General features: G+C 39.7%; 2 protein-coding genes across 4 annotated transcripts in view; both read left to right on the top strand.

Annotated features, from left to right (window-relative positions):
• The window catches only part of dock11 (dedicator of cytokinesis 11), a 51,329-nt gene extending 34,829 nt beyond the window's left edge, over positions 1-16,500 (top strand). For all 3 annotated transcript variants that reach the window (XM_076971950.1, XM_076971949.1, XM_076971951.1), the window contains 12 exons: positions 421-534; positions 885-1,100; positions 2,108-2,165; positions 3,070-3,176; positions 3,805-3,927; positions 8,468-8,581; positions 10,557-10,703; positions 11,058-11,268; positions 12,105-12,295; positions 12,404-12,501; positions 12,704-12,842; positions 15,586-16,500. In XM_076971950.1, coding sequence (XP_076828065.1) covers positions 421-534; positions 885-1,100; positions 2,108-2,165; positions 3,070-3,176; positions 3,805-3,927; positions 8,468-8,581; positions 10,557-10,703; positions 11,058-11,268; positions 12,105-12,295; positions 12,404-12,501; positions 12,704-12,842; positions 15,586-15,675 — 1,608 coding nt within the window. In that variant the 3' untranslated portion in view covers positions 15,676-16,500. The remainder of the gene's footprint in view (positions 1-420; positions 535-884; positions 1,101-2,107; positions 2,166-3,069; positions 3,177-3,804; positions 3,928-8,467; positions 8,582-10,556; positions 10,704-11,057; positions 11,269-12,104; positions 12,296-12,403; positions 12,502-12,703; positions 12,843-15,585) is intronic.
• A 1,626-nt stretch (positions 16,501-18,126) lies between these two features.
• LOC143475421 (interleukin-13 receptor subunit alpha-1-like) lies at positions 18,127-23,931 on the top strand. The gene is made up of 10 exons (XM_076973282.1): positions 18,127-18,415; positions 19,459-19,580; positions 19,892-20,072; positions 20,180-20,273; positions 20,413-20,594; positions 20,947-21,074; positions 21,448-21,583; positions 21,695-21,794; positions 22,505-22,592; positions 22,760-23,931. Exons 1-10 carry the CDS (start codon positions 18,340-18,342, stop codon positions 22,856-22,858), a joined length of 1,206 nt encoding a protein of 401 aa, XP_076829397.1. The 5' UTR covers positions 18,127-18,339; the 3' UTR covers positions 22,859-23,931.
• Positions 23,932-24,169: the final 238 nt, after the last annotated feature.

Here is a 24,169-nt window from a genome sequence, read left to right as displayed (position 1 = left end):
GATCTTCCCACTACGTCCTGAAAAGTGCAGAAAATTCATCCCAGATTATCAGTTTCTCTGCAGACATGAGAAACTATGCTTTGATCCTTCTGGGTTAAAACATTCAAAGAAAAAAACAGAAATCTCCTAATCAAGCTATTAAATAGAACCAGTTTCTGTCCTTTGAACTCCAATAACAATTCAACAAAAACACTGGAGAGTCAACAAGCATGATTGTAATTGCTTTTATTTTATTTTGACCTATGACCTCTGATGGCAAGAGTCAGCTAGATCAGTGGTGTAAAGACATATGAATTGTAACAGTCTGTTACTGTTTCTGAAAACTCCTCAGTCCCTTGAGGTGTCTTAGATGGTGGTATACATATTTCTGCACGTTTGTATCATCCTTGGCTTTTGGTCCTTCCTGTCTCCTCCAAAAAGATCATCATTGCTGTCAGCCAGCTGATAGCAGATGTCGCCCTGACCGGCAGCTCACGTTTTCAGGAGTCACTTTCAATCATCAACAATTTTGCCAACAGTGACAAAGCCATGAAGGTATGGAAGTGCTGTCAGTACTTAAACACTAAACTTAAACATTAAACATTTGCTTAATTGTGGCAAATTAAATTTTTTATCCTGTAGTTTGTGAACCAGTTGGCCATGAGTTAACAAGGAACTTCAGAGTAACGAATAAAATCTTTCATGTATAGCCAAGTCAGCTCTTTGAAGAGCACAAACAAGAAGATTGCGTTAGTTTTTTTGGTTTGCTTCTCCTCCAGATGTGTTGATGCAATTGTACAGAAGTAAATTTTTTTTGCATTTGTTTGTGAGAGGAGGAAAATAAAACTAGACTGACATGTCTGTGTGTGTGTGTGTGTGTGTGTGTGTGTGTGTGTGTTGTGTAGATCACCACGTTCCCGGCGGAGGTGAAGGGCCTGACCAAACGTATCCGCACCGTTCTGATGGCTACGGCGCAGATGCGCGAGCACAAGAAGGACCCCGAGATGCTGCTGGACCTACAGTACAGCCTGGCCCGCTCCTACGCCAGCACACCTGAGCTCAGACGCACCTGGCTGGACAGCATGGCACGGGCGCACCTCAAGAACGGCGACTACTCTGAGGTACGAGCTTCGGTCTCGGCCCCCCGGTCCCGCCGCGGTACTGCGTGGTCCAGACGCTGCCTGGGCAGGTCCTGCCTGGTGTGTTACTCGCCGTTCACAATCACTGGCTGATCTCGATTTGTGCTTGTTCAGTTTTGCCCCCGTGCAGAGATGTTCCTGACTAGGAGCTGAGATGTTTAAAAAGAGTTAAAGCAGGAATGCGGCTGGGGTTGAGCACAATGTTGAGATCCGTATCTTTATCTTAGTAAACAGTCTTTCTGGAGCCACACCCTGTGACTTTGCTCTTGTCTTTGCCATTGTGTCTACAGTAGCAGGCCTTAGGCGTTTCGTGCTGAACTTTATCACTCTGCATATAAGTATATTCACCAAAGACTAATTACTTTTAATATAGTCAGCTAATCACTTGCGTTAATATTTGTTTTGGTGATATATATGTCTACCAAGGAATCCAGTTGTGATTGCAGTTCTGATTCATGTAACAGCACCAATATTTCATCAGTAGAGGTCTGACTATTTCTTGTACACACCAGTGATTATTTCTATACATGCTAGTCATAACAATAAAGCCAAGTCCAAACAAGTTTACTGGGTTAATAGAACTAGAACCCTCCTTCATCTAGTGCTGGTGGCGTTCATATCACATACTAATCTTCATGTCCTACATGTCATAAAACATTATGATGAGAGGGCTTTTGTTCTCAGTCTACTTGCTGTAGTTTAAGAGGCTTTTATTCTGTGCAAATAAAGACATACTTTAGGCAAATACTTACTTTCTGCTTTCTCTTACACCATGTAAAGCATCTATCAACATTGCTGAAACCTGCTATACGTCCTTTAAGTATGCTATACGTCCTTTAAGTATGCTATACATCCTTTAAGTATGCTATACGTCCTTTAAGTATGGTACATGTATGGCTTCATTTGAAGATGATGCCGATATTTTGCCCTGGCCAGGTCTGAGTAAGTGGCTATAGCTAATGCTATTTCATATTGCTTTGTGTTCCCAGGCAGCCATGTGCTATGTCCACATCGCAGCTCTCGTGGCGGAGTATCTGCACAGGAAAAGTATGTTTCCTTTATTCCCATCCACTGAAAGGCATCCTGCGTTTGCACCAAGTGCATGCAAGACGCACATGTGTGTCACCACACTGACACGCAATCATGCTGCGGTTCACAATTGGATTATGTATTTACATATTGGAGTACAGTAAAAGGAATACAGAGTATAGTAAAGGGTAATGGATGAGCCAAAAATCATCATTATGGGATGATGCCAAACAGTATTAGTGTACATGTACCAGAGAGATTCTTAAAAGGATATTTGACCATCTGTCTGAAGTGGGTTTGTAGGTTGAAGGTTGGTGAGTAGATCAGATGCAGAGTAATAATGTACACAGAGTCTGTATATGGCCAAATGAGAACCACAGCTTTGAGCTCAAACTGCATGGTGTCCATGCTAGAGAACTAGGGTAGATCCAGAAGGGTAATGTAACCTATCCAGTAGGGAAACAGAATGTATTCAGTTGCACTGACCCTTGACATTTCCCTTTGTTACTTTCAAAGGGATCACACGATCATGACAGCCCGCCTAACATTTCTGATCTTGTCATGCAAAACAAACCTGAAAAGTTCGAAAATAGACCACTGTACTTGCTAATTTGCCTAGTGTTTTGAATATGTACTTCTATCTTTCTCTCTCTCTCTCTTTCACTCTCTCTCTCTCTCTCTATCTATCTATCTATCTATCTATCTATCTATCTATAGACATGCAATGGGTAATTTTGCTCTTAGCCAATGCAAAAAAAAAATGTATGCTGGTGCACAATTTTGCATAGCTAGACCGCAGAACCTAAACTATTTAGGATCGGAATCAGAGAAGTAAACTTTGGTCAAAAAATCAATATTTCAAAAAATCAGTCTATTTCGTTTGGAGTATTTTATTAAGGTGCATTGTTCTCTGGCTTGATAGAACTGTTCCCAAGTGGACTTGCAGCATTTAAGAAGATTACCTTCAACATAGAGGAAGAGGCTGCCATGAAGGAGGACTCAGGCATGCAAGATGTGTACTACACTGAGGTAGAACAGACTGCATCATGCAAGATGTGTACTACACTGAGGTAGAACAGACTGCATCATGCAAGATGTGTACTACACTGAGGTAGAACAGACTGCATCATGCAAGATGTGTACTACACTGAGGTAGAACAGACTGCATCATGCAAGATGTGTACTACACTGAGGTAGAACAGACTGCATCATGCAAGATGTGTACTATACTGAGGTAGAACAGACTGCATCATGCAAGCAAGATGTGTACTACACTGAGGTAGAACAGAATGCATCATGCTTTTCTGGAACCTGCTGAAAGTTAAAGCAAAAGTGATGCAATGTTGAAAGATAGATTATAAGCAGACATGCTCTTTTAAAGGAGTAGGTTATTTTATTTTGCTTTAGTGCTACTTTGTCCACAGCATTTCTCTATCACATGTTGCAGTCATCCAAGATAACAGATGTTAATGTAGCAGTGACTGACGCCACATTATCAGGCTAGACTTTAAGAAAGAGCACGCTGTACACCAAATACATTCTATATCTGCAATGTCCACTAGGGCAGACATTAATTCTGGTGCATGTGCGTGTGTGTGCATGCGTATGTGTGTGTGTGTGTTGTGTGTTGTGTGGGTGTGGTGTGTATGTGTAACAGGATGTTTTAGTAGAGCAGCTAGAGGTGTGTGTAGAAGGCCTGTGGAAAGCTGAGAGATTTGAGCTGATCACACACATTGCCAGGCTCATCATACCAGTCTATGAAAAACGGCATGAGTTTGAGGTAAGGACAAAAATAAGACAAATTTGGAACTATTATACCTTGGACCTTCATATATGACCCATACCTAATACTGTATTTCCTACTTTCATTTCATACTTTCATCAGTGCTTTCATTTGCCTGTTTTACATGCCATTCTGGGGCGAGGTTGGTCATAACACAAACTATTCAGGCAGGTTTTATGCATGTAAAGTTCATGTGCTACTTTCTGTACATACACATTGTAATGTGAGGCCGCAGTGCATATAATAAGGACTGTTCACCTTTGGGTAGGCACCTGTAATGCCATTAAAAATAGTGTTTGGGACAGTTGGGGTGTAAAGGTGCTGGTGCCTTGTTTCATTATAGGCCTGAGAGGTCTTCAGTAGAGGTCTAAGGTTCTCAGAGGTATGAGGTTCATCAGTAGAGGTATAAGGTCCTCAGTAGAGGACTGAGAGGTCTTCAGTAGAGGTCTAAGTTTCTTAGTAGAGGTATGAGGTTCATCAGTAGAGGTATAAGGTCCTCAGTAGAGGACTGAGAGGTCTTCAGTAGAGGTCTAAGGCTCTCAGTAAAGGTATGAGGTTCATCAGTAGAGGTATAAGGTCCTCAGTAGAGGACTGAGAGGTCTTCAGTAGAGGTCTAAGGTTCTCAGTAGAGGTATGAGGTTCATCAGTAGAGATTGTTGACTGAGTAGGCGTAGCGAGGATTGTCATCTGGAAGCACAATGATACAATGACATTTGTTCTTAGTTTGGACAGTTGCAGAGCCAAATTAGGTAGTAACAGTTGAGGCAAAGATGCTTCTTGTAGTCTAAGACGTCTACCAGGATGTGACATGGCATATAATTGATTGAAACTACACGTGGTCGTGACCTTTTTATGTTGTGAAATGGGTGTAATATTTGGAACTTGTACATTGTACACTGACAATGCTGTCATTGTTTTGGTTTCTGGGGAAGAGGTGTATAGTGGTTTTATGGAAATCAGTCATTTGAACAAATTTTGTTAGCATGGCCACAAAGCCTCTGCACTACAGTGAGATGGATATCTTATTGTGCCAGCAGAAGGAGTCTGTTTGCAGAAGGAGTGATGCATACGCATTTGTGTTTCAGCAGATCATGGATGTTGAACGCAGAGCTGAAATCCACAGAAAGGATCTTTGCATAAGTGCAGAAAATTGATTTAATCGACAGCAACCTAAAAGATTTAGCTTGAATGCTAATTTATTTAAGATAACTTTCTCAACCTTCTCAAATCCATAGGTAACTAGATAGTAGTAATAATACTTAATCCTTTGAGGAAATTATCAATATAGAGTAATAAAATTTGAAAGAATAAGCCTCATCCAAAAAGTCTGTTTTAAATTGGCCTATATTATAGATATACACTGTCCCCGCAGGCCTCTTTTGAATGGCATGGAGCCAATGAGCTTGTAGCTTTGCATATACGAATGGGTGTCGTACCCAAAGAGTCATTTATGTGGTTCCTGGCATCAAGACTTAATCAAGACTTGACTCCAAAGCTTGGAAATCGAAAGTTCATAGCCCACCCCCGCACCACACTTTCACAAATGATTATGAAATGATTACGTATGATACGTATGATATTCTGATATTCTTTGCTAGCTGAAAGACTTTGCAAAAGCCTTGAGAATTATATTTTATCTTTTGGGCAGAATTTGTGAACGTAAACAGATCTGTTTGTTTATTCGTGCATCTAAGGGTGGGCAGTTTTAAGACAATACTGCAACAGTAAATTGTACTGCCTGACTCCTTAATTTCCTTTGCAGATTTAAATGTTTGATTGCAAATAAGCAATAGATTTACTATGACTGCAAGGCTGAGCTCCCTGGGGTGTCTAGGAATGCTGGCCTCACAGACACTGAACACTGCAATAACAGAAACACAGGAAGTGACCAAAAATACAACACAAACGGCATATTAGGTTTGAAATAGTGCTGAAAGCTCTGCATGCATATGCAAAGCTCTGCAGAGAGCTGTGTCAAATCCTGTGATTCTGTAGCATACCAGCAACTTCCAGTGCAAATAGCGTGCTCACGTTGGGAATGCAATCAGATGTCATCTGCCAATTTCCAGACCGTGTGCTATAACTTCAGGAAAAGGAAGTGGGAAAGACTGGTCATTTTTTGCAATCAGTGGCAACAGCCTGCTATCTAAAAGAAGGGCTAAAACTGTCAGAGGCCGCTGCAGCTTTTAAATGTTATTAAAGTCCTTCTATCTCGGGTAATTCTTGGCATTAACAACTACTCTATGGTGTATGATGTCCCTCTAAAAGCAAGAGGGGCTTTCCTTAGTTTAGGCTCCAGTGTATTTGTTTAGTTGTGGTTTGAGGGTAGGGGCAGTCTTTCTCCTGACCTCCAAATGTTTTGGGTTTGAGGTCTGTTCGTATCCGAATGAACAGCATCCACTTGGTAAACAAAAAAAACCCAGCAGATGGCCAGTTTAAGCGGAACAGAAAGGCAAGACTCCAGTGAGCAAAACAGTGCAAAAATTAGATCACTGAGCACTGGGAAAAACATTGCCTAGTCAGATGAATCCAGATTTCTGTTGTACCATGCTGATGTGAGGGTTAGAATTTGGCACAAGCAGCATGAATCAATGACCCCTTCCTGTCAGGTGTCAACAGTTCAGGGTGGTGGAGTAATGATGTGTGGAATGATTTCTTGGCACACCCTGGGTCCTGTGATGCTTGTTAATGGACTCTTTGGACAGTAGGGCTTATCTAAGCATTGTGTCTGACCAGGTTCATCCCTTTGTGGCAACTGTGTTCCCTATGGCAGAAGGACACTTTCAGCAGCACGGTGCACCAAGGCTTGTGCAATCATGGATTGGTTCCCAGTATGTGACAGCAAAATGTCCTTGTTTCCCAGGCCTTAACAGTACCCAGATCATAATTCTAGAGCATCTCCAGGACGATGTAAAACAGACTGTTCAGAGACTGTTCATGTTAGTACCACCACCTAATTTGCAGCAACTGCAAGAAGCAATCCTGAAAGCATTGGCCAAGATTCCTACAGAACAAGTTCAACACCTAGTGGAATCCATACCATGACAAATTACTGCGGTTCTAAAGGTAAAAAATGGTCCAGTGTACTTCTCCATGGATGTCCGTGACGGAGTTAGCTGGCCTAACTGGTCACCAGAGTATTAAAACCCCAAAAGCCAACCGTGATGTTTTATTACTTATGAGTGGACAGTGCACTGGGGATGGTCTGTTCTCACAGAACAGTGGATACCATATACAGCAGGCGTACTCAACTAAATTTGTCCGCGGTCCAATTTTGGCAGATACCTGTGACCTGAGGTCCGGTGCGGCGGGGGTGGCGAACGTAAGTTGTCGAGCGGGGGGGGTTTGAGCGGGGGTGGCGAACGTATCACTCGTGACGGAGTGTTTTTTCAATAGCCCTGAAATAAATGCTACGGTTTTGTTTTGGTCCGTATCCAGTTAATCAGGAATGAGATTGGGTCCGGACAGGATCGCGTTCGGGTCCGGATCCGGACCGCGGTCCGCCAGTTGAGTACCCCTGATATACAGGGTTTCAAACACACTTCCCTCACTGACTGTCATGTTCACGAGTCCTCCTTCCTCAATCCACTGTTTATAATGTTTCTGGAACCAAGTCACAAACAAACCTTAGCCAGGGCCCCCATATATGGACGCAATCTACAGTGTCATAAATCTGAGGATGATAAGTTTACACCAGCATGTACTACATTCTTGTAATGCCATTTAATTGGCTTGCTCTGTGTAACTTTATTTAAACATAATTTGTGCCTGTTATAAAAGTATATTTTTTTAATCTCATCTTTATTGAGGTGGGTACAGAGGGTACTCGCTGGGTCCTCTCTGCTTACTGGTTATCGACAGATTAGTATCAAGTCCTAAACCAAGGGTATTTACTATAACATTTATATTAAGGAGGTTTAAGTATGTGCAAGTAGGCTGTCTTCAGTTACCAGTCAAATAGAGAGTGAGCATGGATGAGATTAAATCTAGATTCATTTTGCATAACTTCTCAAAGGAACAGTTAGCTTTAACTGTTTTTAACTTTACTTCTCAAGACACTGAGATATGTGCAAGACCTCTGGTGCTTTTGAGATCTGACATGTGCTCATTATAGGGATTACAGGGATTACGATCCCTGTAAAACATCACCGAAGGCTTAAGGGTCTTTGTCCATAAAATTACAGCATGTTGTTCCTGTATCCTGGTAGAAAACTCAGCCTAATCTGTATTGGCCATTCAACCAATCAAAAAAGAGAAGTCTCTAATGATAGGAGCAGGGGTCAATGTGATACCAATGTGAAACTCATCGACTTTTTGACACTTGACAAGGATGGAGTCTGGGACCACGGTCTGATAAATCTTAAGGTATAATGAAAGGTATAATGAAAAATGTATTTGATTTGTTTGTTTTCAGTTGATTTTGTGTTTAAACTGTTCCTTTTCTTATTTGACTTGCTTAGGCTTGCTGCTGAGAAATTAATTCTTGTGCAGTCACTGGTGAACGAGAGAGAACATCCCAGTCTGTTCTCTTTTGTAGAAGCTGAGACGGTTGTATGACACTCTACAGAGAGCTTACTCCAAGATCCTGGAGGTGATGCAGAGCGGACGCCGTCTCCTTGGAACCTACTTCAGAGTGGCCTTTTACGGGCAGGTGGGTGAAGGTCACACCGCCAGGGAATTAACAAATCACGTTTTGTATGTGGTCTGTTTTTTCTACATACCTTTTTTTTTTTTCCAAAGAGCGACTCCCGTGGAAGAATTGCCTACATTACCCCCTGGCCAAGCAGTTACGTATTATACCATAAAATAGCATTTAGTCCTACATTAAAAATGAATTCACCAAAGATGCGTGCAAATTTTCCCTGTGTTCGCCTCATATAACAACTGGGTTAATCCTCTATGTAATATAAAGATTGGCCCACCTGTACTCTAGCTGTATCTGTCAAACTAACAAAGGCTGAGAGTAACATCTGCTTTGGGTTGACACCAGGTCACTCATGAAAGAGGCCAATAAAATCACCATTACACCCACCCATCACAGTACAGCAGTGGTTGGACTGCAGTTAACTGTAAACTATATGAAATTTAAACGTGACAAATTTGTCAATTGTGATTTTCACCCCAATTGAAATTAGTCCTCTGCCTTTTATCCATCTGTGCAGTGATAACACACACACACACACACACACACACACACACACACTAGTAGGGCCAGCCCTAGCCCAGCACCCAGGGAGCAGTTGGAAATTGTTAGTCATGGCTTCAGGCCTGGGAGTTGAACCCACAACCCTCCAGTCACAAGACCAGTTCTCTATCCACCAGACCATGACTGCCCCAGATAGAGCTCTAGAATTGGTATAGGTGTAGTTAAGTGATTATACAGTGCTTTTTTCAGCCAGTGAGATTTATCAGACAGTCACTGCTGTTTCCTTCAGCTGCAAGGCTTCTGTCCTCTCTTATTTTGCATACAAAGAATTTTGCAACACTTTCAAAAACAACTGCGTATATTTTCTACCCGGAGGTCTGCTATAAATGCACACGACTCACCATATTCTCCTTGCTTGTGTTCTTGGAAGCAATAAACCCCTGCGCCCTGCTCGCTACTTCCTTGTGGTGTAATATGTCTTGTTGAAGTTTTAATATTATTTCCAAACCTGGCACGGCATCTGCACATAGCAACAACATTTTTACGGAAGTGCGTGCAAAGCACCTTGGTCCAGAGATCTTTAATGCTGTAGACAGCATGTAATATGGGAACAGCTGATATGGCTGGGTTTATCTGTGTCCTGCCACTTGCGATGTCTGACACCGTGGATGTTTTTCAACCTTTCCCCGCAGGATCTCCCGTTAGTGCAACTTTGCCCTGTTGCACACGTCCGTCAGCACTGCCCTTCTCTGCTTTCTCTTACAGGAGTGAGCAAGATAATGTGACATCCTGTGCTCCCGTCTTGCAGTTAAATAATGAACGCTGACCTCTGTCTGAGCACTGCTGTTTGCTGAAAAAAACATTTGCTAGTACCAGAAGCATCAGGGCATTCAGAAGCATAACTTCCCATCTGAGATTAATCCATATGAGATTAGCCCAGATGTTCACAATGACCAACATGTTTGAAAACCAATACAAGTCTGATTCTCAATTCCTATATGAGCTTTGTTTTTTATTTATTTATTTATTTATTTTGTTTAGCTGACATTGTGAACTTTGGCATTGTGAGTTTTATTAGATTTCAACATCAGTTTAGTTACAAATCATTTACCTGTGATAAAACCAATTTTAAAACTTCCGGGGAGTGGGTTTGATCTCTGTGTTACTCTTGCAAATATGCCCTGCATCCTTCTGTTGTGTTCACATGCCTACAATGTGGTGCAGTGGGTCAAGACTGATGGCATTTAAGAGTACCTCAAATTCAGTTCTGAAAGTGGTCTGATCATAAGATGGAGTTCTGATAAACTAAGATTAATGTTTAATGTAGTCTTACATGTGTTATCTGGTGCAGTGAATTAATGTGAGATTATTAATGGGAAGAAAAGTATATTTTACACATAATTAAGCAGTAGTATTCAATGCATGTCAAGTGACATTTTCTATATGGGGAGTAAAGAAACAACTGTGTTTTTAACAACAGGGTTTCTTTGAAGAGGAGGATGGAAAAGAATACATCTACAAAGAGCCAAAACTCACAGGCTTGTCAGAAATCTCTCACCGACTCCTCAGTCTCTATGGAGACAAGTTTGGAGCAGAGAACGTGAGGATCATCCAGGACTCAAACAAGGTGCTCTGAGTTGGAAGAGCTTCAGGGGAGTGGGGATTTAATTCTGTCTGTGTAAAAACACACAAGATCAAAAAATGAAAAATAATGAAGTTTTTGTTGTGCTGAAGTGGTTTGCAAGGCTTCCGGTATAATATGATGGTACTGAGTTCATGAACTAATCAGGAAAGACCTTCCGAAACATAACCAAATTATATGAAGAAATCTTACATTAATCTGTCTTTGTGCCATGTCATGGTTCATTTGATGTTAAGTTACACAATTTGTAGAACTGTCCTTTTATGTTAACCTGGCATTTATTGTTGCTCATTTGCATACGACTACATTGCTGTCATTCATTACTCTTTTCCCCAACAGGTAAACCAGAAAGACCTGGACCCAAAGATGGCCTACATACAGGTCACATTTGTCAAGCCTTACTTTGATGACAAAGACCTTGCGGAGAGAACGACGGACTTCGAGAAGCGCCACAACATCAACCGCTTTGTCTTCGAAACGCCGTACACCCTCGCGGGGAAGAAGCACGGCGGTGTGGAGGAACAATGCAAAAGGCGAACGATACTTACGAGTGAGTAGGACAGTCAAGTGGCAAGATCAGATGAGACGATGGTCACAGTTTCTGATACTAAACAATCTCCTCATTCTACATTTACAAAAATATTTTGTTCAGATTACCCCACCTCAACTTAATTTATATAGGATTTTGTAACTTAGTTATCGTGGTATAGATCATTCATTTTTTGAAATGTTTCGTAGCACATGGACCAGGACTCCAGACAAATTGTATTCATATTTTCTGTGGCTCCAAAATGAATTTTTTGGAACTGCAAAGATTGTGTATGTACGCAAGTGTGTGTGTGTGTGTGTGTGTGTGTGTGTGTGTGTGTGTGTGTGTGTGTGTGTGTGTTCACAAGTGTCCTCCTGTTTAATTATTGAGACAAATACTTTAGAATGTAGCTTGAGTCATGGCTGGATGCTGTTACCACAATTGCACACTTGTATTTATCATAACAGGTGCAGAGTGTGCTTTGTTCCTTCAGTTAAGTGCAGATAAGAGAAAATGGGCTCCTAAACTCTTTTTATGTTTGTATTTCTCCACCGCCTGGCTGATGTTACTACAGAGCAGTTTGCACAGAGGATGACAAAGTGCAAGATTAAATCTAACACTCTGAGCTTGGCCTAAGGCTGGTGATGTTTATTTTTTTATTTTGTATTTGTTTTGCTTCTTTGTTCTAAAGAAAGTCTTGTGAATTTGTGTGTGTGTGTGTGTGTGTGTGTGTGTGTGTGTGTGTGTGTGTGTGTGTGTGTGTGTGTGTGTGTGTGTGTGTGTGTGTGCACGCATGCGCGCGCACGCGCGTGTGTGTCTGTCTGCATGGGGCGGTCGTGGGTGTCGCGGGGACGTAGCGGCGAACACCTTCCCCTATGTGAAGAAGCGGGTGGAGGTGGTGGCGGAGAAGCAGCTGGAACTGAAGCCCATCGACGTGGCCATCGATGAGATGAGGGAGCGCAGTGCCGAACTCAACAAACTCTGCTCCAACCAGGAGGTGGACATGATCCAGCTTCAGCTCAAACTGCAGGGCTGCGTCTGTGTGCAGGTCCTGCAGGCCACCACCATCACGTTGACGCACATGCCATTAACGTACATAAAATAAGGATCACGTGAAAGCAGTCACCTTTATTGTTTTTCTTCGTTTCCTGCTTAGGTCAATGCTGGTCCCTTGGCCTATGCTAGAGCTTTCCTGGATGAATCTAAATCTGGCCATTCCAATAAGAAAGTGAAAGAACTCAAGGATATGTTCAGGTGTGTGCACACATAAGCTATTTTCTCCCCTCATAAGCAATATTAGTTAACGTGCAAGACACACCTGATTGAAAATACGTTATTTTCATCATATCAAAGGCATTTTGATACAAGGGCTTCCGTCAAAATATACCTCACAGATGAATGTTGCTCTTTTTACGAAAGAGTTAACTTAAGCAGGCTGTCTGTGCTCTCCTTGCAGGAGCTTTGTGCAAGCGTGCAGTGTGGCACTCGACATCAATGGACAGCTCATCAAGGAAGACCAGTACGAGTACCACGAGGGACTGAAGGGCAACTTCAAAAGCATGGTCAAAGAGCTGTCCGACATCATCCACGAGCAGGTAGCACACACATGCCTTGGCTCGATAAAGACCCGCATGTATGATCTGACAGACTGTCGAAGTTGAATTGATATTGTTTTGCACTTTTTACAACATACATTACCGTTTGGGGTCACCAAGACAATTTTGTGTTTTCCCTGAAATGTCATACTTTTATTTATCAAATGAGTTGCAAAATGAATAGAAATATAGTCCAGACATTGACAAGGTAGAAATAATGTTTTTTTTTTATTTGAAAAAATTTTCTACTTTATTTTCTTCTATTTTATTTCTAAACTTTGCTTTCGTTAAAGAATGCTCCCTTTGCAGCAATTACAGCATTGCAGACCTTTGGCATTCTAGCTGTTAATTTGCTGAGGTAATCTGGAGAAATTTCACCCCCTGCTTCCAGAAGCCGCTCCCACAAGTTTGATTGGGTTGATGGGCACTTTTTTCATACCATACGGTCAAGCTGCTCCCATAACAGCTCAATGAGGTTGAGATCTGGTGACTGCGCTGGCCACTCCATTACCGATAAAACACCAGCTGCCTGCTTCTTCTCTAAATAGTTTGTGCATAATTTGGAGGTGTGCTTTGGGTCATCGTCCTGTTGCAGGATGAAATTGGCTCCAATCAAGTGCTGTCCACAGGGTATGGCATGGTGTTGCAAAATGGAGTGATAGCCTTCCTTATTCAAAATCCCTTTTACCTTGTACAAATGTCCCACTTTACCAGCACCAAAGCAACCCCAGACCATCACATCACCTCCACCATGTTTGACAAATGGTGTCAGGCACTCTTCCAGCATCTTTTCAGTTGTTCTGCGTCTCACAAATGTTCGTCTGTGTGATCCAAACACCTCAAACTTTTATTTGTCTGTCCATAACACTTTTTTCCAATCTTCCTCTGTCCAATGTCTGTGTTCTTTTGCCCATATTAATCTTTTTCTTTTATTAGCCAGTCTCAGATATGGCTTTTTCTTTGCCACTCTGCCCTGAAGGCCAGCATCCCGGAGTCGCCTCTTCACTGTAGATGTTGACACTGGCGTTTTGTGGGTACTATTTAATGAAGCTGCCAGTTGAGGACCTGTGAGGCGTCGATTTCTCAAACTTGAGACTCTAATGTACTTGTCTTCTTGCTCATTTGTGCAGCGGGGCCTTCCACTTCTCCTTCTACTCTGGTTAGAGCCTGTCTGTGCTCTCCTCTGAAGGGAGTAGTACACACCATTGTAGGAAATCTTCAGTTTCTTGGCAATGTCTCGCATGGAATAGCCTTCTTTTCTCAGAACAAGAATAGACTGTCGAGTTTCAATTGAAAGTTGTCTTTTTCTGTCCATTTTGTGAGTTTAATCAAACCAACAATTATAATGCTCCAGATTCTCAACTAGCTCAAAGGAAGGTCAGTTTTATAGCTTCTCTAATCAGCAAAACTGTTTTCAACTGTGCTAACCTACTTGCACAAGGATTTTCAAGGGTTTTCTAAATATCCAATAGCCTCCTTACAGAGTTAGCAAACACAATGTACCATTAGAACACTGGAGTGATGGTTGTTGGAATTGGTCTCCATACATCTATACCAGACGTTTACAGCTAGAATAGTCATTTACCACATTAATTATGTATAGAGTGTATTTTTGATTCATTTAATGTTAGCTACATTGAAAAAAACTGCTTTTCTTTCAAACATTTTAAGTGACCCCAAACTTTTGAACAGTAGTGTATGTTGTCACAAAGCAGCTTTATGAATCACTAACGAGCAAGCCAGGGGTGACAGTGGCAAGGAAAAACTCCCTAGGTGGCGATTAGAAAGAATCCTTGGAAGGCCCGTCCTCCATTGGGTAGCTCAGCTAATAGCTGTCCATACTTTAGAGTTCTAAGATGATAACCAAGAACAGTATTCTTGCAGGCCAGAAGTGTTGCTATTGTGTGGTTGCGTGTTCCTTGAATGTGTATACCATATTTAGGAAAAATATTACCTCTGTTCTATAATGCCCAGTATCTGCGAGAGGAGTCTGCACCCTCAGCACCCTAGAAAGCCATTTGAAACAGTCCACGTTTCAATTGTTCAGTCTGCATTTTTCTGAAATTCAGTGATACCTCATTATTTTTAGATCTTGCATCCATTCTTCCACATCATGCTTCCCAGAGATTTTAAGTGTGGGAAAGTTAAAATAAAATAATAATAATAACTTATCATGTCCTCCTGTGGAAACCCTGTGATGACTCAGACATCTTGTGTAGTTCCTCTAGAAACAAAACAGCTTGACATACAAAGCACAGACATGCCACCCACCCCTCAGAGTGTTGTCGCAGTATAACACAGAAGTGCTTGAAAGACACAGGAATGCCTGATGTGATGTGTTATCTAAGAAAACAACACCTGCCTCAATTTGTAACTTCTGATATATGCTGCGTGCGTAATGATTATTATGTTCTCGATTGTACATGTTAGTGGGGTGTTTACCTGTTAGAAATGCAAAAATTGTCCTTTTTCTCCTGCTGTTTTCTAACATGTCTGCTTTCTCTCTCATGTGCTGCCATGTTCTCTAGATTGAATGCTAGGTAACATTTATTTGAAATACAAATCTCATTTGTAGCATGTCCACGAGTCGCATGAATTTGTATGCCTACACATGTCCCATAGTAATTGAGTGTGTTCTGTACTGTGTTAATATTGTTCGTGTAACATTTGAATGGAATTGCGATGTCTTGTTCGTTCTGTGTTTGAAACTCTGTTTACCTGTTTGTCCTCTTTTAATCTGTAGATCTTCGAGGAGGATGCCATGTACTCCCTCTTGCAAAATTCACTTCATGTGTTTCGGGCCATCAGTGGAACTTCCTCAAACTTCAGCTGACTCCCCTCTCTCTGCTGATGGACCTTCACCTTAAAGACCATCAACGCTCAGCACACCAGAATGTATAGTATGACCTTCAGCTATCTGCTCCACGTGTTGACAGTGCGAGAATGTCACTCAGAAGGTGCCGGGCTGTTGCAGCTGTCCCGTTTCAAAACAACATGTCCAGCACATCAGTCAACCAGTGTGTCCAGCTACTCCTGACAGTCTGCAGTCTACCATTTATTTCTTATGTCCACCCTACTCAGCGAATATTTAAAGGGATGTCTTGGGGCACTCTGGCTGCAACAGCTCTCATCTCAGAATCCCATATATCAATACACATGTGTTACAGAAAATGTCCTCAGAAGTTTGTTATTTTATTTGTTTAATTTGTTTTGGAGGGGTTTTTTTGTTTGTTTGTTTGATTTCTTTTGTATAAAAGAAGGGTCACACTTAGCTAATTGAAGATGGCAGATGGCAGTATGTCTCATCAAAGGTTCACCAGAGTAGGAATTACTAAACCCCGTTTGGAGAGGGTTTATAATATATCAGCTGTAATTTCCTTAGAGAGTGAAGTCGTTTCCCTTTATTGATCAATTTGTTGTTTCTAAAGTGACCTTTCTTACCTTGAAAAAATGCTATAAATACAGATGACATCCAGCCCAAACATTTTATGATATTCGCCATGCTTTTCTACCATCTGGGCTAAACACTTGTAGATGATTTATTGTATCTTTATTTGAATATTTTTTCTGTAAATGTTTTTTTCTACATTTTTGATTTTTGTACCAAATTCTTATTGGTTAATTATTCATTATTATTAAAATAATTAATATATTATCATTTAAGAGCATGGTGTAATTTTAAATTCTGCGAATTCGCCTTCACTGGTGCAGTGCCTGGCATCTCTGCAGATTCCAATCTCTGACAGTCTTTGTTTAGCACAGTTTATGCCCCTTAATTGAAATTCTGGGATCAAGTTCTTCCAGCCCACTGCTCTTTTCCTCTGTGGCATCTAAGCTCCACCTAGGAGGAGTGCTACACACACTCCACAATTAGTCTCCAGAACTAGGGTGCTTATTAGCCAATAACATGGTAGACATATCTTTTCTATGCTTTTTTGGGGATATTCAAACGATTTTGCAATATTCAAAATTGTGGTGATTCCTAATTAGGTGTCTATAATTATAGGAACCTTGAGAAACATGAATGTGGGTAATTCTCACGGTGTTCTCAGGTTCTTTTACGAACAGTGAAGAAGGAAGCTTCCAAGCCACAGTGCATATCAGAAGCTTTCTGGTTTACCTAGCAGACTTCCCCCTTTCAGTATTACAGTATATAATATAATATATTATATATATATATATATATATATATATATATATATATATATATATATATATATATATATATATATATATATATATATATATAAGCTTGCCAAGATATGCTGTGTGTGTGTAATATGTATATACACACGCACACACACACACAAACAACATATCTTGGCAAGCTCTGACTGGCCCCTGTTAAATTACTAAACAAACAGATAAGAGGCTAACAGCACCTGGAGAATACTACTGTCCATAGAGATGCCAGAGCTTTCACAATGCCAACGTGGTCAGGTCTGTTCTATAGTACAATTCCTCAGCAATTTGCTAGTCAACACCTGCATTATCTTTTTGGGTAAAAAATCAAAGACTGGAAGGTTAATAAAGTGCTGCTGTTTCTTGTTCCAAAGCCGTGTGTGTACACATTTATGATAAATCTGATGCAAGCTGTTCTCTCAACTCACTATTGACATTTTGCTAAAAGTAGGAATACATATTTTTGGACATTACCAATAAGAGTTCCCTTTATTAAAATGTGCAAAAAAAATGTATTTTACTCTGATTAGCAAATATTATATATTTATAAAATATATACATTTTTGTATTGTTAAGTAACCCTAAAAAGTCAAAAAGTCTAACTACCAAAGAGAATATATAGAGAAAACATTTAGTTTACGGAAACCCAGCCAAAGATTTTTGAGTGTGTCCTGAGAACTGTTATCCTGGAAGTCATCTTCGTTACTTTAGTAAACATGAGACTAAAAGGCTTCCCTTTTGGCCAGAGACAAGTGTTTAAATAGTCTTCGGTTACAAATTCAAGCGATTACTTTGTAGGGCACTAAAGATGTGATCATCGCAGCCTGACGGGAGCAACCCGGGTATTTATGTTTGCTGACAGACTGAAATTAAAATAGGTTTCATACCTTAATATGCAAAAGCCTATATAAAACGTAAGAGCACACACTAAACAGGATCAACAAAATAACCACTGACTTTTCAACAACTTCTCAGCCTACAACGTCGCCTGGCATTTACCAGACCGGTTCAATATCTTTCAATATCTATAGTTTACGTTTCTTTGAAAAAATGCAGGCTAGCCTACTGTAACACATTTCTTGGTTACTCCTCCCACCTGTCTTGACAAGCCAGGTCGTGGTCTAAACTGCTTTCAGTTGTAACAAACATATGATTGCATAGACTGCGCTGTGTTCAGAATATAGTAAACTGTCTTTTGGACTGGTTTGTTTTTCACTTATAAAATATAGTTTGCTACAGCGAACACATCGCCGAAGGACAAACACTTAAGGAAATCTCAAAGGAATTACAGTGGAGTCCTGCCCATTAATCCGACATGATTTACCGATGCTGGGATGTGTCTTTAGTAACATATTTCACGTTGATATTTTTTGGAGTTGACAGTTCATCAGGTAAGCCAGCACTGTATTCACTACCAGTATTAAACTTGTACCGGTCACACTTGCTCATAGCAGTAGTGGCGGAGCAGGTCTTTGCGTAAGGAAAACTGTTGGATATCCTCTGTGGTTCCCGAAAGTCCGTGACGTCAACTGAGTGGGTTTTTACTATTATTACCTATTCATTTCTACTGTACTTTATTATTACTTCTGTTAAAGAGAATCGATTTTTCCACATTCCACATTCTACACAATCGCCAATAGTAGCGTGTGATTATGGTTGTAGCCTACGTGAGATTAGTCTGCTTTATTGAACCAAACTGATTGTGCGGGAATGACATTCGATGGTCACAGGAAACCGTAGAAACTTAACTGAAAATAAGATTTTTTATTCGAATTTATAAAAACAAAATTGTGTGTTTGTTTTGAACACTTTGGCATGCATGCATATATACACACACACATTATACACATTATATTATATTATTATTATTACCAGTTCACATCCTTCTACTACTCATCAGTATCAGTTTTTTTTTTACAATAGAACAGCCACTAATAAGATATATTTTATGTTGGACCACTTTTAACCAAACCACGACAGTGAGATGTAACACTTTCAGCAACACTATGTCTGCCACAACCACTAGTGCTATTGTCAGTACCATTTCATGCTATTGCTATGTCTTTTAATTGTTTTTAAAAGACATAGCATAGTTTTGTTAGCTTTTTTTTCTTTTTTACTTTGGTTTGTATATAATTGTGTTTTATTTGTTGTTCAGGCATGACTCACATGAGTTTCTTATTCTGTTTTGTTTCACTTTTCTTTTAATATGAGTAATGCAATTATTTACAGTTGATAACGAGAGGAACTGAAAAAATACCAGTTTTCAGAGTAGTGAGAACTAATATTGGATTACAAAGTTCAAGCCATTATCAAAAGCCTCATGGGAAATCCATCATGGCATGAGATCCTTTGTATTTAACACAAGGATCCCATAAACAGGCACTACACTTTCTTAGCTTTTCTTTCTCATATTGTTTGTCTTTTATTAAAGAATTGCCTCCACCAAGAAACCTTAGCCTGTCGTGGGATCATTGCTCTGTGACTGCACAATGGAGAGAGCCAGCAAATTTGGACTCAGAGTGTAAAGTGAACTACACTGTTAAAATATTCTCAGTAGGTGGTCACTCTCATATAAAATATCAGCCGTTTCATCATAAACCAGATAAAACAAGTTTTCATGAATAAATCTAATTTTCATGATTTGATTACTGTCTATAATTTTTTTTATTCGTCAGTCCTTTTTAGCCTACTTTTCAAGTGAACAGTTCATTTGTAATATTCCTCTAGTAGAATATTTTTAGAACTTCACCCATATGCAGTGATTTAATGTAATAAATGTATGCATGTTATGTCATTAAGAAAACATATTATTCGGTTCATTTATTTTTGTTTAATTTCATTGTGATTATTTCTTTAACTTTCAGAAAACAAAATTCCCACCAAACACTACAATTTATGTTGATAATCGGCAAACTACAAGTTTGAGCTGTACATCATACATTTCTAATGAGAATGACATTTGCATCACCATAATGACAAACCCTTTAATGTGTGAAAGCAAGTCAACAAGCAAACCTCTACATCAGTGCTTTTCTCCACCTAAGGGTAATATACATAAACAGCACAAAGTTGACATATATTTTAAAATATTAATTTTCAAGTGTGCATGTAACAAGACACTAAGCTTGACTGGCCACTCTCTTATACTGCAGCTTTAGTGAAGAACTTCAGCTGTATTTATTATTCTAATAATAAGATGAACTGTTCCTGGAACAGTAATATTTCTGATCTGCAGCTCCATTATGGGTAAGAAATGGCTTGAAGTATTTCTATTATAACTGAAAATGACTCTTCTTCTGTTGCATTTTTAAATCACATTTAATTGTTTGCATTTACTTTATAGTGAAGCAAACTTTGAGTCACTTGTTCTTGCATTGTTTCATAGGGTCCTTGGTGAGGGTAGATATATTCCAAGTCCTTGCACCTCATATATCACCAGTGGACCCCTGAAGACTGGATGTCACATAAACAGTATAAAAAGTACAGATATTGCAAATTACATGTGCCTCATTATCAATTCTTCTGAAGTTCAATCTCCTCCAAACAGCTTTTTCATAAAACCCCAAGGTACATTCATTTCTTTCTATTTCCTTCCAAAGCTTTAGAATGAACTCTTAGCAATTGGTGAGCACTCTTGTTCATAGTCTGTCAGCCATGTCACAGGGTGACGTAATGTTGTGTCTGTATATATACTTATTATCTCGCTGAGATACTTTGAGCAATTCAGAATTTAATTGAGCTCGACAGTAATAAAACATTGAAGCAAATGTATTGTTTTGTGTGACAATTAGGGACCCAAAATATGGCTAAGACAGAATAATTTGAATTTGCATGTGTATGAGTCAGCGAGTGAATTGTAGATCAATTAAAACCTTATTTGTCACTTGTGCAATTTGCTATACTCTCTTTGATTTTGAAGTGAAACCGAATCCACCCAAGCTTACAATCAAAAGGGAAGGCGAGTATCTCCATTTTCAGTCAAGCATCCCAGACTTTAATTCACAATGTTGGGAATACAAGTTCAAATACAGGAAATGTGAAAACGAGGTAAGACCTTCATTATACTGTGCAGACTTTATTTACTATTACTGCTACAGCAGACAGCGAGAATGTCTACATGACCTGATTGGCCAAAAACTTCGTAGATATATAATAATTGGCTCACTCAGCACATACAGAATTTTTATATTCTGTTTTGAGGCCTGATATCTACAGTAAATGATTACAGGGTGAATGTGTTGTTCTCAAATGCACAGTGGGTTAGGGTTACTCAGCATGTTACTCAGCATGTTACTCAGCATATGCTATATATTCAAGTCATCTAACTCCTTTTTGGACCCGAGTGAATTGCGTGCTTTGTCACTTCCAAATAGCAGGCTGTGCGTTGTCCTTTCTAAATGATAGTTTATATGCTATGTAGGGTGAAACTGCAGTCAAATCTGATTCACTGTCTGTACCATACGATGAGGCCTGCAAGTACACAGTGCAAGTGATGACAAACTACATTGACGATTGTGGCAGTGGAGCGAGTGACTGGAGTAAACCAGAGGACTATGGTACTGAATCTCTCTTTTGCCCAACAGTACATCTTAAAACACACTTTAGTAAAATCACTTTAAATATTGTTTTCCAAATATTGTTTTCTTTTTTTTTCTTTTTTTCTGCAGGTGAAGATGTTGACGCAAATAGGACATTGAAGGTGGCTAGCATATTTATCCCTATTGCAGTATCCTGTTGCCTCATTACAGCTCTAGTGTTATTTAAGAGGTATTGTTCAATATTCATCCATCGCCCATTCCATTTATGCTTGCATTTCAAAGTATGTTAGTCAAAATAGGTAAGTTTAGAGAAAGAATAAAAAAACTTATACTTACCGGTACTTTACTGTTATGAAACATATGTTCTTTGGTATGTTTAAATGCTAACTAAGACCTATCATGTGCAGTTTATATAAAAAGCAATCTACAAACTACACTACTACTATATTGCTAAATATTATTAGATAGACACTTGTAGCATAAGCATCAGTGAGGTACTACAGTGAGGAACTACAAGCTTTCTAGATAACCTCCTTTTAATATTGTGCTTATAATAATATTTATGTCTAACATTAAATACTCACAGATAATCACTGTGTAAGGTATCATAGGAATATTGCAGTAAACAAATAGATTCATGACCAAAAATAGCTTATTTGTAGATATCAATGGAGAGAACAGCCATGGGGAAGACAGAAGTGCAACATATGAGGACATGCTGTAGCACTGTCTGATGTTCTGTAAATTAGCCTGCCTAAGAGGGAGGTGTTATGGATCTGTCATAAGTAGGATGCTGATTCATTAGATGCAAGGTAGTGTCTCTTGCTGCCAGTTGGTGGAATTACAATAGATACGCCATCCTGCCTGAATGTGAATAGAACTGGGGAAACAGAATCTAACAAAGCATCTTATAAAGCATCTACACTGGTCTCTCCACAGACATAAAGATATAATTCTCCCAGCAATTCCTGAACCATCCCTGTTATTGAAGGATATGCTTAACAGTAATAGTGATGGCTTGTCAAAGGTAGGTATGATGACCTTAAATGGCATAGTATTACAGGTGAGATTTAGGCTCAGTTGCCTAAATAACCAAGTGCATTTATAGCCAAGTGCATTGTCTATTATGCTCTAAGACTTGAGACAGTTACATGTGCTAAATGTATTGCCTATTCACTCTCTCCTTCACCACAGAACATAGGCGTTGGAAAAGTCTATGTGCCTATTAGAGAGGTTGTGGAGAAGGATGTCAGACTGGAGCCAAAGTGGATGTCCTTATTCCCTGGACCATGACACCCGGCTCAGAAAATCACATGTTGTTGGACCCAAAACGTTCCTAAGTGACTGTGTATGGAATGACAGTAATGCAGCCTTTCTGAAGAATTTGAGTTGGCCAGTAACACTGTTTTCACACTTAGAGGACATTTTACTATAGCAAAGACATTTGTTGCATTCAAAAGTCTATTAGATGAAAAAATTAACTAGTCATAGGGTTTTTAAAGGGTGGGTGGAATGCTTAACCCTACAAACTCAATCATCCGGAAGATGAGGACTGGTTTGTGCAGTGTCCAGAGGATAAAAGCCAAAGAGATTTGGTTTTAGTTGCAAAAAATCAGCAAGATTAAGCTCCATGTGTGAAGTCAACAGAAATATATCATGAATAAGGTATTGCCATGCATGATGTTTTTCATACATTTGTTCTTCCCTGTACTTTCTGTGGTATGCTACAAATAGCCTTTGTCAAGTGCATGACATGTTGCCCCAATTTTGGGGTTAATGGCTTTATTGGTCTGTTTGAGCACTGAGAACGAACATTTAGCCATCCTTCATCTGCACTTATTCAGAAGCTAAGTGATAATTTCAGTCTAATGTTATGAGAATGTATCAGTGTACAAAGCTGTGCAAAAGAGCACCTGTAAACTTTGTGTATAATACACATTAAATATATTAAATATATGTGTGTGTGTGTGTGTGTGTGTGTGTGTGTGTGTGTGTGTGTGTGTGTGTGTGTGTGTGTGTAGTTTTGTAAATAAAACGTGTGGGCAAGAAAAAATGTTCTGTTGTATTTTCATTATACTTTGGTAAACCCTTAAGGCTCAATTAATGAGATTAAAACCTGTAAGAGACGCAACAACCTGTCAGGTTCCAGCCCCCAGGCCTCTCCCTTTGGGCGAATGTAGATGTAGTCTGCATCTGTATATGTACTTCCTGTGGGTGTGGCTGTTTGTGTATGTGTTCGCCCATTTCATTAGTCCAATATGTTACATGCGGTGCTTGTTATGTGTTACATGTTATCTGTTATGTGTTCATTCAGCGCTACTAAGCTGTAGCCATTTGTATGTACATTAAAACTGTGTTTGCCAGTATACTCGTCTCTGCATCCTCTGAACCTTTTCTCATGACATTTTTTTTCTAATTTTTAGATTCAAGTAAATCAGAACACATTCACAATAAATTCACAATAGATTATGTAAAAGATCTACCTCAATAAGTGCTTCATTGCAACCTCTGTGTGATTTCAGACCTACCTGTGATGTAATCAGTGCCCTGTAGTGTATAGGGGAGAATAATGCCATCTGGGGTTGGATGCTGAATAATGCAACA

This window comes from Brachyhypopomus gauderio, chromosome 14 (assembly GCF_052324685.1).
Source record: "Brachyhypopomus gauderio isolate BG-103 chromosome 14, BGAUD_0.2, whole genome shotgun sequence".
Taxonomy (NCBI): domain Eukaryota; kingdom Metazoa; phylum Chordata; class Actinopteri; order Gymnotiformes; family Hypopomidae; genus Brachyhypopomus; species Brachyhypopomus gauderio.
The sequence above is the reverse complement of the archived record's forward strand: the minus strand, read 5'-3'. Positions and strand labels throughout refer to the sequence as shown.

Excerpts from the sequence above, each read along its gene's own strand:
- LOC143475421 (XM_076973282.1), top strand. The coding sequence starts at position 18,340 with ATGATTTACCGATGCTGGGATGTGTCTTTAGTAACATATTTCACGTTG. Across the intron at positions 20,595-20,946 it reads CTTTTTCATAAAACCCCAAG|TGAAACCGAATCCACCCAAG; the intron begins GTACATTCATTT and ends TTGATTTTGAAG. Across the intron at positions 21,075-21,447 it reads ACAGGAAATGTGAAAACGAG|GGTGAAACTGCAGTCAAATC; the intron begins GTAAGACCTTCA and ends TATGCTATGTAG.